This window comes from Netta rufina (assembly GCF_964035555.1).
Source record: "Netta rufina genome assembly, chromosome: Z".
In the NCBI taxonomy this organism is placed as follows: Eukaryota; Metazoa; Chordata; class Aves; order Anseriformes; family Anatidae; genus Netta; species Netta rufina.
The window spans coordinates 36,581,832-36,594,339 of record NC_140126.1 but is presented as its reverse complement, the minus strand read 5'-3'; the positions used below and the strand labels follow the sequence as shown (position 1 = coordinate 36,594,339).

The 12,508-nt window shown below is 36.3% G+C and overlaps 1 protein-coding gene across 3 annotated transcripts in view; it reads right to left on the bottom strand.

Annotated features, from left to right (window-relative positions):
- VPS13A (vacuolar protein sorting 13 homolog A) overlaps positions 1 to 12,508 on the bottom strand; it is a 118,927-nt gene that overhangs the window by 26,981 nt on the left and 79,438 nt on the right. For all 3 annotated transcript variants that reach the window (XM_084305761.1, XM_084305762.1, XM_084305763.1), the window contains exons 53-59: positions 11,430 to 11,559; positions 9,371 to 9,606; positions 5,247 to 5,400; positions 4,373 to 4,519; positions 3,727 to 3,808; positions 2,296 to 2,365; positions 1,654 to 1,759 (exon numbers count right to left, since the gene is read on the bottom strand). In XM_084305761.1, coding sequence (XP_084161887.1) covers positions 1,654 to 1,759; positions 2,296 to 2,365; positions 3,727 to 3,808; positions 4,373 to 4,519; positions 5,247 to 5,400; positions 9,371 to 9,606; positions 11,430 to 11,559 — 925 coding nt within the window. The remainder of the gene's footprint in view (positions 1 to 1,653; positions 1,760 to 2,295; positions 2,366 to 3,726; positions 3,809 to 4,372; positions 4,520 to 5,246; positions 5,401 to 9,370; positions 9,607 to 11,429; positions 11,560 to 12,508) is intronic.

Genomic DNA, 12,508 nt, shown 5'->3' with positions numbered 1-12,508 from the left:
TTCAGAAAAGACTTAACCAGCAAAATAAATAAAGTTTTAACTAAAAATATTGTGGTATGTCCCTCCTGAACAGTAAACCAGCCAAGACTTTGCTACTTTAACAAGCTAAACAGTAGAAGAGCTGAATACTAATGCGTGTTTAGATCGTGATTTAAAGTTAAAATGCCTCTCACTAGAGAGGCTCCTATTCATATTTAACATTTCACTTAAAAATTTCAGTCACAACCAAGATATAAACAACAGATTTTCTATGTAAATAAGCAATTAATATATTTTGTAAGTCTTCCCAAAATTGTGGTGTCATTAGATCTCTGCAAGGAACCCCACAGGTTTCAAAGGAAGGCCACAGGAAAGACAGCATGAGTGGGAAGAATTAACCAGTACCCGATAACCCCAAACTCAAGGGAACCACGCAAGTGTTGTGTCAACTGGACAATACATTTAGTTTTCCTTTACATACAAACATCCCACCAAAATTAGAATCTTCATTTAAAGATCAAAATAGAGAAATCCACACATTTGAAGTTAGGAAGGTTAGGACATATTTAGCACATTATACCATGTAAGAGTGGCAACTTTACTTAGATGAAAATATCTACCGAACCACAACCAATAGCAGGTAAGTCTTACAAGATTTTTTCCTTGACATTACCTTTTTAAATTCTAACAAGTTTGCTATCTTGCTTGAAACGCAATTCCAGAAACTAATTTCTCACCTCCTTATAATTTATCAGCATATATGTATTTTAAAAATACAGAGAATAACCATCACACTTTTTACTAAATCATTTATTATTACATGCTGACATGCAAATTTCAATATTCTTACCAGGAAATGCTTGCTCAACACATACCATATATGCTTTGTATACAGCTAATCACTTTTTTTTTGTTTGTTTGTTTGGTTTCTTTGGCAAGTCTGTAACATTCTGCCTCCTCTGTTGCTAATTGCTTGTACCTTAGGTTTTCCTTATTAATCCCCAAGGAAATCACCTTGTGTCTTATACTTTCTTTTTCTACTCTTCTTCAGTATGAACTCCTTGTGTTCCCCCTCTGTTCTCTCCCACTGCCCTCTCCTTTCAACTTAGTGGAAACACGTCAACTGCATCATCTAACAACTTAACAATCTTGCATAAAATTGCTGAAGACACTTTCACTTTTTTGAATAACCTGTCTCTCTATTCCTCTTACATTCTCTTGCTCTGATGAGCAGATAAGTTTTACTGATATCCTGGCCAATATTTTCATATATTGTTTTTTAAAATAAAATGGGTTAATGAAAAGAGTATTATTATTTTAACTTCTCTCCTGACCTGGGTCCTTAATGAACTGATCTTCCAGGCATTAGTAAGACCCAATACTCTACATACATCATTACTACTTTTATTCTTTTCAGAAGATGTTAAAGCCTTCTTTGCATAGCATGCAACACAAAGATAAAGAAAAGACTTTACTATTTGCCTCAGGAAACAGTAACTCTTGAAAACATCATATCTTCATATTAGTCCCAGGCACAACATTTAACCAGTACCATGGACACAGAACATCAAGTTTTTGTGCTTTGTATACTTGTTCCTGTTGATTCTGTTTTAAAATACAAGTTGAATAATTACATATTAAAAATCTATTAATCTTCAAACAGAAGGTTTCTACCTGTTGGCCATTTGGTACATCAGTCTGTGTAAAGAATTCAACCAGTGCATAGAGGAAACCAAGATCTAATCTGAGATCCATCTCTTGAATCAGGACTTTGAAGTACCTACACAAAAATCAAAAAAATATTATTGAATTGTTTTTAAAAACAGATGTAATACTTTAGATTATGAAATGAGTTGAACTACAAAATGTAATCATACAGGGTACTTATATCACTTACTTATGAACTTCAGATTTTTTTAAGGAATTTGTCATTATTGGTCAAAAGGTTTCCTACAGTGCTCTAAGGCAAATGTATTTCCTGTATCCAGAATAATTTCAATAAATTAGCAGCATGTAACACTGTCCTGTAGAGTTTATTATTATTATTATTATTATTATTTGTTTGCTTGTTTTTACCAAATGAGGAAAAGACTAAAAATCTTCATTAGAAGAATTGAAAATTCTTCATTACTCTGCAGTTCTGTGGTTAATAAAGAGGGCTGCATTTTCACGTCTCTTTCTGAAGAGCTCTTATCTTTACCAGTATGATTTGGTGTAAAATTATCTTGCATTATGTTTGCCCCTAATTGATTTTAATTTTAAAGCTTGATTAAACATAATCAATGGCAAAAAGATGGAATATGTCAAAATACTTACTTAATATGAGATATTTGTGAATGTCCTGCAGTTCTCATAACAATACTGACATCGGTAAATGGTTTTGGTGCTATGAAGTTGTAAAATAAAAACAGATCAGCACAGATCTTTCTATGATCGACATACCTTTATGTTTTTAATATGAAAATGTCATATGTGTTCAGGATTTTTTCAATCCTATGGAGTAGGATTATATAATGGATGTGACTGGCAAACAAATAAATCACTGAAAAGAGCAGGAACAGGAAGGAATAGGAAGACAAGGGTGAAATGGAGTATCAAAATCCTATTTCAGTTATCTCTGAAAATGTACCATCTAAATGCAAATTAATCATGATATAATCTTAGACATATAATTTCCCTAGTCTTGTAAAAAAATTCTTCAAAGACCAATACAAAAATAAAAAATAATAAAAAAAAAATCTTCAGCTTTATGAACTCTAGCTTAAAATTGATCATATTCAGGATAAAAACCTGCCATTTTAATAGCTTCTGAAAAGAAGCTATATAGTATTCTTTATATTTCAAATTCTTGTATTTCAACTCAGAATCTCTCTTGACATTATGCTGATCTTCCAAGTGACTTTGCCCTAAGTAAGTTAATGTAAGACTGCAGTTCCCCACATTGTACACTGACTTTGAGGTCTATACTCCATTCCATGGAGAACCGGGTAGGTTATAAACAAGACACACAAAATATACTTTGCCATCTAAGGAGATGGTGCATCGCATAGCAATTCTGAGTCCAGACTGGTATTAGCACGTTTCTTTTCTTATTCAGGTAAGTCACTAGTCATGTATTGTATGCAAGCAAATAAAAAAGCATGCTTTTTAAACAACATGATTACTATGAACAACTTATTTTAGGCAGTAGGTTAAGTTTTGGCCACTGAAGATGAAAAGTGATTATTAAAAATCCTCACTGTTTCTGAACTTCAAACATAAGTAATACAGAAATCATGCAACAGATTCACAATCATCAAGTCTAGCAAAGTTTTGAACATTTCTTATTTTCATCAGGGAACTCTCCTCCTAAGATGGTCAGCTCTCAGCTTTAGTTGTGGTCTGAATCCAACTGCTAAAAGCCCATTTTAAACTAAAAATAAATTTAACTTACACCTTAAAATCTCCAAGAGCAATGAACTGTTTGTCAGAAAGATGTGCTTAAAAGGTATGGTATCAATGGATAAAATGTTTTGTTGTTGTTTTTGTTTGTTTATTCTAATTGCTGTTTAGATGGTAATTTTCTCTACAAAGAAGATACAGAGAAAACCAAATTACCTCCCTGTCTCTAGAATTAGTATGTGTGTTCTGTGTAGTCAGTAAGCACGAATGGTCTTCATCTGATAAAAGTGGCAAGGTTCACTTCATTAAAAGCAAGCTATCTTGTAATTTTATTAGTAAAGATTACGTTAAGCTAGAACAACAAACCTGAATCCAAGGTGATGGACTTTGGAGGTTTAATAGGATAGAACACAAAGGGAAATATGGCTCCAGGAATCTGGTTTTGTATCTAATAGGGGTAAGGACAGGACAAGGTGTAGCATGTTAGCTTTTCAGTAGTTAAATATTTCACAAGTAGGAAAAACACAAGAATTATGAGCATTACCTGTAGCATTCCACCAATTCAAAAGCAGGAAAAAAGCGACTACTAAGGTTCACAATATCTCAGTTTTCAAAATGAAACTATCCAATAGAAAAGTTTCTCCCAGTTGGTGGTTACAAGTGGTTCACAAAATTGTTACAAAGGATTTGTTTTAAAAACTTGAACATGTAATTCGCAGAAAACAACAAATTATACCTGATTTTTAGTTGGTCATAAATAAGAGCAGGAAAAAGCATGGAATATGAACAGTAACATTTTCCTCAACAGTAATAGGTGACTATGGCGGTTTTTTTTTCAGAAGCATTTAAGCAGTTATTTCTTTTCAAAGATTGAGAAGCACTGATGCCGAAGCCACTGAGCAAAATTAAATTCAAGAAATGAAAAATGCGAACAAATCTGAAAATAAATCCAAGTTTCCTTAAAAGGCACTTTTTCTTAATAAATAATTCACTGTTCTCTGACAAGACTCACCTGTATCCTGTAAACTTGAATTCTGAAAGACTTCTGATGTGCTGATGAACTGTACTCTACTTTCAAAGCCGGTAGGTAATTCCTCCTAATAGGAATCTCATTGGGTTGTTGAATTTTCATGTTACATCCATTAGGAGTTAAACACACCTATTATTAAAATAAAAGTTATTTGTATTAAAGAAAAGTTGTTATGCTACATGATTGTTATAATGTACTTTAAAATTTACACTTCTCGTTAACATTGTAATAAAAGCTTAACAGTAAAAGTCTTGCAGTTTATTTACCTATGCTATGTTAATTTACCTACAACACATTTCTAATGAGTATCTTGAATTTATCTACAGACAAGGATAGCAGCATTCAGAACATAACATCCTTTTACTTTCTCGAATTATTTCTGGAATGTTTTTTTTTTTTTTTTTTTGTATTTATGTAACTGAATGACACAGGTGAATTATGTCGCACTGTGGTATACCACAATGAGGGAAAATACAAGATTTTGTGTTAAGACAAACACTCCCTCAAACTAACATCCTGCCCTCCTTCCAGGTATAACAGATGAAAAAAATGCAGAATTTCTTTTTTGTATCTTTGTGAATATTTAGTCCCGTGACCAGTAAAATGTTACAGTTCAATTTCAAAGTTAGAGGCTAACAAAAACAGGTCTACAGCAAGCTGTCAAATATTTTTGGATTTCTCTTTCTAGACAAAGTTTTTTTTCCCAGGCAAAGAAAAAAATGGGATTTCAAATGAGCAGGGTAAATCAATCACCTCAATTTTCACTGGAAGTTTTTCATAGATGGCAAAAACTGATACATGATCTTTTTCCTGTACACAACTATTAACAACAGATTTAGAGAATGATCAGTATTACCAAGACATTGGATTCCAATTCAATAATCTTATTTTCTGAAGGAGTTAGCTCACTGTAATCTTTGAATTCTTGTTCTAATTTATCAGTTTGCTTAACACTCATTGGTCTCCATCTTGATTTCTTCTCAGGTTTTGTCTCCCAAACCACATCAGAACTTTGAAAACAAAAGAAAAGATTTAGCAAGTACAAAACAAGTTTTACATGCTTTAGTATAGCTTTTAATATGTACTAACTATGGAATGAGAAAACACATAGTAAAACACTCATGTTGTAAATAAAAATGACCCAAATCACCCACTTCCTTCTTTGTACCGAAGAAATAAGATAAACAGCAAGTTTTTTTTTGTTTGTTTGTTTGTTTGTTTTTATCTCCCCAGTTTAACAAAGGTAGGCAGGTAAGGACACTTTGTCAAGGAACTCAGTTTCAATAGTACTCCATCTGTTATTCCACAGACTCATTGTGGGCTTCTGCGCATATTCCTGCATATATTTTGGCATGGTTGATTCAGTAGAAATTGAGTTTCTCAAGTCAGCAGAAAACATTGCCTGAACTGCTTCTTATATTTGATAGATAGTTTCTTCACTTGATCTGCCTAAATTACTAGACAGTGTTTCAGTTTATGTGTTTTCTCTACTGATTTCATGGTGTTGTAGGATTTGTTTGTTGGTTGTTTTTTTTTTGTTTGTTTCTTTGTTTACAGTATCCCAGAATCATTCTTTTCTGTTCTTTCCTTCTTTTATTATTAATGAAAGACTAAAGTTATCTATTATCTTTAAAGGGCTCTGGCGTCTTTTCTGCTTAGTTCTACTGCTTCTGTGAGAAGCTCTTACGTCTGATTGCAATCAAACAGAATGTACATGTATGATATAGGGCACAAACCAACAACTGTCAGACAAGTGGAGAATATTCATTCTTTCCACAAGTTACTATACAAAATACATGCACATAGCTCCCTAATCCAATTCCTTCTAGCTACATCCGTGTCTGTATTCAGATACATCAATGGCAGAACCAATTAAAACATAAAAAATAAATGTGAGCTAGAGGAAAAATAACAGCTACAAAATAGAGTTTTGAAACAATTTGTTTCAATGTTAACAATGTTACAAAATAGATTTGAAACAGCTGTAGGTTTTTTGTTTGCTTTTGTTATCATTTTCTTTTTCTAAATGCACTGGGATCCCATCTCTGGCACAGTAAAACTTGTTTCTGCATCATGTTAGATACAAATTGCCTCTTGCTTCTATTTTTGTAGAAGATAGTCAAAAACAGCAACATTCTGAACGACAATGTTTGTGTTTTTTTTCACTGTAACCAAGGATTCACCTGTCATCTTCAGAAACTGGCTTCAGGAGCTTGACACCTCCTTTGATTAATAACAGATCAGTACCACCTATAACCATGGCTAGACTCCTGACTATGGATGACCACTTCACAAAAGAAATCCCTATTTTGAATCTGGGCATTTAGCTGCCACTTTTAAAAATCTAGATTTCCACTGTTTAGATAATTATCAGAGCACTGTTTCTCAAGTGAGGGCAAGGACTTGAATTTTCTTAGCGAATGGCAGAGCTGAATAAGTGAAGTATATACATACATTAAGTTTCCGCTTGTTTTGCAGTAAAGTGCAAAGAATTTAGAGGAAAAAGAAAATCCTCCGTCTAGCAACCTCACAGATATGAACATACAAAAGCAGCTGGAGTATGGCAGCAACATATACAAGTACTCCTTTAGCAATGTAAAGAGCCCCTGCATAAACACATCATAGCCAATGCTTTAGTATCGTAAAGTTTCTTTTCTGCTCCCCTCTGAAAATGATACAGTAGCAAAGCAAAGGTATTACAGCCTTCAAGTCTCCACAATCACAGAATCACCTAGGTTGGAAGAGACCTCCAAGATTACCTCGTCCAACCTCTGACCTAACACTAACAAGTCCTCCACTAAACCATATCACTAAACTCTACATCTAAACATCTTTTAAAGACCTCCAGGGATGGTGACTCCACCACTTCCCTGGGCGGCCCATTCCAATGCCTAACAACCTTTTCAGTAAAGAAGTTCTTCCTAATATCCAATCTAAACCTCCCCTGGAGTAAGTTTAGCCCATCTTCCCTCCCAGAAAGGAAGCACTCACACAACCCCTGAGAATCAGCAAGAGCTGTTTATTGCCAGGACATCTTGCAGGTAAGCCTGCGGGATGTCCGTGGTGTTTGGTGGCTCCAAGCTAATGCTTGCGATGGAGCCTGAGCTACGAGTAGGGAGCTCGCCGGGCACTCCTGCAATGCTGTTGGTGCTCTCGGATGGCAGAGCAGAAAGACATGCCGCAGTAGTCCCAGGTCTGTCCTGGTAGAGGTGGATCTACTTTCATCTGTTCCTCCACATCTGGTGGATCCAGCTCCATGGGCTCCATGGTGCTGGGCAGAAGGCTAAGCCAGTCCTTGCCCGGGACTGCCCAAATGGGATGCCTTCCATCAGGAATGTTCTCAGGCCAGGATGCTGAACCAGGGGGTTGTCCAGTCCCACACCTCGGTCCCATGCCACTGTCGGCTTGATTTTCATGCATGGGTCCGATGGTGCCATCTGGCTTACAGCCATGGCTGGGTCCTGCACTGTGCTCCAGACTATGGGCACACCTCTGCTCCCCGCGACTGCCTGCCTGATGTTTCTGACTTCGCCCCACATCACCGTTGCACCTATGGGAAGGCCCAGGCCCCCTGTCGCTGGGTATTTGAGGGGCCAGCCTGTTCCCTGCATCATTACGGTGCCAATGATACCGCCTCTATCTGTCTGTGGGCGCCACAGGTCCCTCGGGCACTGGTGTCTCTTGTGCCACTGGTGCCATCCCTCTGCCCACGACACCTCCTTCTGCTCAGGTGCATTCCTTCTTGTGTTTCAGCAGACTGCATGGCTGTCCTCGCACACGAAGGAGGCCTGCTGCTCGCCTTGCTCTCCTAGTCTTCTTCCTGCTGCACAAGCTGGCAATCAGAGGGCCAAGATGCTCAGTGAGTGGTGGGCCAGCTGCAGGGGGGCCTGCTTTATAGGGCCCAGGGCACTGGTGGCCACTGTAACCTCAGCCAGCCTCTGTGATGGAGTGGCCCACTCGTGGCCAACAGCAGCTGTGTTGGGAGTGGCCTGGAAGATGCCTCATGTGGACAAGGAGGAGGGTTGGGGGGCTGAGGGCCCCTTTTCTGGGGCTGGCTCCCCCAGGCCATTTGGCTTGCCAGAGAGAAAGGCTGCCCCTCGGCCACAGGGACTGCCCTGCACCTCCCATACTGTGCCTTGGGTTTATTGTTAACACTGTTTTTTAGGTAATTTCATTCTATTCTTTACGGAAAAGAACAGAAGCAAGGTGCATCTTCAGCCCTAATGCCCAGGTGCGCTTTGTGCTCCAAGTGAAGAATTCCTTCCTCATGTCACATCTGATCTAAATCTCTCCTCCATTTGTTCAAAGCCATCATTCCTGGTTCCATGGCTACACTCCCTGAGAGAGTCCCTCTCCAGCTTTCTTTTAGGCCACTTTTATGGGTAAGGTTAGGTGGCAAAAAAGCAGGAAGAAGGCAGAAATATTGGAGGGATCAATTTTAGAGAACTGCGTGTTCCCTTGCTGACTAGCATTAATAAGGAGTGCCAGCTGCATGGAAAAGAAGTGGGAAAGTACCTAAGGGCTAAAGGATAATTACTCAGTCAAAGCTAGTAAGAACTACAAGCTGCTACTGCTGCACCAGGATTTTCAAAATAGAAAACAGAAACGTTGCTGATTCTATCTGAAGATAGAAAAATTCACTGACAAACTATCCTCACATTCTACTCCTTAAAACTCTATTATCACTTCCCAAACTATACAGACAGGAAACAACTCTGTTCAATGTATTGGGAAGCTTGGTATACAGTTATGCTTATGTTGCAAAAATATATACATCCACCCACATATACAGAAAGCATTTGCATTAATATAAAACACAATGAAACCACTTCCCATTACAACAGCAAAATATAAAAATCCAGTTCTAAATACTCTTATGCAGATCTCTGTTCTCTCTTTGATTCTACCCAAAAATGAAATTCAGTTAGTGAAAATACCTTAAGTTAAACATTTTATATCGCTGCACACTACATAAATTACCTTGTAATTCCAATGTAGGACACCTCCTGCTTTGTATAATTATTAACCAATGAAATTCCGACATCTTGTAAAGACAGAATGATTTCTTGTTCTGCTAGTTCTGCCTTTATACTTTCATATGCCAGTTTAAAAACATTCTTATCTTCAGTGATCAGGACAATACGCTGCAAACCTTCAAAAAATGATGCTAAATAGACCACTTTTCTACAGTCCAGGCTGAGTACTTCCATTTTGTCCTACAAAACAAGAGAGGAAAAGTTTTTACAACAATATTCACCACTCTACCCGCTACAAGAAAATGTGAAAGTCTTAATAACATGAACTGAAATAGGAGACCACTTTACAAAGGTATAGGAAAATAACAAAATTTTTAATTATGAAGTTTTACAGCAGTCTTTCATTCTCTCTCTCCCACACACACTTTTGAACTGAAAACACCACTTATTGGCATAAGCTCTAGCAAACACAGTGCTGTTACTGTTCAGTGCCCAAACCTCACTTATGTGATTCCTTATTGTACTTACCGTATATGGAATTTCATATGTATGCTAATCTCAATTACAGACAAAAAAAAATGCTGTTTTGTTGTTGTTAGGTGTTGTTTTATTTTCTCCCCACCATAAGTTAGCTAAATCGCAAAAATCCATAGCACTCTCCCATCCACTGAAATCCATTAATGTTTTAAAAGCAGCACCTGAAAAACACCTCTATTTTTATCTGATGTACTTTCAGAAAAATCACAGTGTTTGCCTAGACACTGCATGTTACCTTCTTTGTTATGGAAATAATGACATGAAAATACACCATTCTAAAATATTTCCCTATTTTTGAAACTAAATGAAGCTGTTTTGGTATGTTACACACAGGTTTAGTACAAGACACCTTTTAACATATACTATCTCAATTTTTTACTGAGACAAAGTACCACAAAGGGAAGTTCTCCACTATGCCATACACCAGACACCTCTGGGTGTTCACTGGATCCTTCACTGAACATGTTCAGGAAAAAATAAGTAAATCAGAGCACCATATTTTATCTGTCATTTTTGTGTGTAATGTATTAATTCACAGAAAGTTCTGACAGGCATTATAGTCTGCATGGATTGGACAAAAACTCATAACCAGAAGAATACTATCACTTTCCTTCTATCAAATGATCCTGTGCTGCTTTGTGAGCAAAACCACACCATAAACATCTCAATAACTTAACTTAGCTTTTTATCACAGATAAGACTTACAGAACTTGCAGGGAAAAACACCTTAGTGAACAGAACATTTAATATACCTTCAGTTCAGTTGAAGAATCAAAACCTTATTAAGAAAGTGACTAACACCAAACAAAATATTTAGGAGTTTCCTTTTAAAGTAAAACAAGAGCAAGTAATGTAAAATTATGTAGCAGTTATGGCAGAGGCATATTAGCTTCCATGGTTAGTGATCTGAAAATTACTAAGTCGTGGCTGCACAAGTCAGCACATTCTGCAAACAATTCTCCTCAATTTTTACTGTTGAACTATTTTCCTAAGAATAGACAAAAATGCCATAGGACATACAATTTGAAAGGCAAACCAACAGTCTTGATTCAATCACATGAAGTTCCTCCTGCATCAGTTATCCCAGAATTGAATTAGGTCTACAGCAAGACAAAGTTCTAACGATGAAAACCTTTCCTGTACTGCCAACAGTGGCTAAACATAATGCTATTGCGCAAACTTAGCTATTCGTCTAATCATGCGTATATATTGTCAAGAATATTACAGTTCTTCCTTTTCCAACTAATTCTACGTGAGGATAATAAAAACCACGCATAAAAGTATAGCCAGCATACACACCACTATTCAAGCTAACATCCCCAGCTTTTGCATATGAAGCTACAGAACAGCCATCTTTATTGTGATTTGAGTGAATCTGCTCTGCACAGTGCTTGTATCAAAATAATGCCTAGATTTATTAACAAAATAGTGAAAAACAAACAAACAAACAAGTAAACAACCTGCATCAGTGGATACAGAATAGGATAATAAATAAAATTTAAAGTAGAGCTACATAATAGACGTACTTCCTTTGGGGTGATTTCCTCAGTTATTTTTCCACATTTCCATGTCAGTTTTCTAGATCCTGCTGGGTCTGCCCAAGTGTACAACACTGCCTTATTTGGCTGAAGACAGCCTTCCAATTGGCTGAGGGAGCTAGAATGAAGTAATACTAAATTAAAACGTAAATAAACATTTTGCATCAATGACATTTGCATTCTAACATATCCGTTAAACAACCAAGAACACCTTTATTATTTTTTAAGTAATGAAAATGAAAACTGAAAACAGCATTAAGGGTATAAAAACATGCAATAAAACGTCCTCAGCACAATTAATAAAAGTATTATTTAAACTTAAAAACAAATATTTATACTTCATAAATAAATTATACCCAGTAGATTTCAAAAAAACATTTTCTTCGCCACTTGTGATTAATACGGAAACATTAAGTACAGAAAAATTAGAAAGCAGAGCTTATACACACAAAGAAGAAAATTCGAGGTTTGTGCTGTCTAACATTAATACTCCAAGATATGTAAAAAATAAAGCATTTAAAGTCCACTGTTTAGGAAAGCTTTCCTCTACACAATCTGCTGAAGGGAAAAATGTCTAGTATTTAGTATCTAGATATAGTGGGTATTTTCTGGCAAACAGATTTTAAACACTATTACTCTTCTACTATCTACTTTATCACAGTTAAAACAGGCAGACTTTTCTACTACAGCTCTGGAAGGAGCTTGCCCATTGTCATATAGTTCATTAAAATATTTATGTATTAAATTTACATTGGAGATGAACAAAATCCCGACAAAATAAAAATGACTAATCCTTACAGATAAAAAAAAAAAAAATGAAGAAAATGCTTGACTTTATTCCTCATATAAAATGGAGCAGCATACAGCTGCAATCTTTGTATTTGAGTAACAGCTCTTCCACTTCTGAAATAAGTATATTTTGTCAACACTGGTCTGACTGTCTGAAAGAGTACATTTGGCTTTTAAAAGGATACTGTCCAAGAGCACTATAATAATGCTTACACTTTGCACTGCAAAATAATAATGCTAATAGTATGCACTGCAAGTATAAGAATACAGTAGCATAC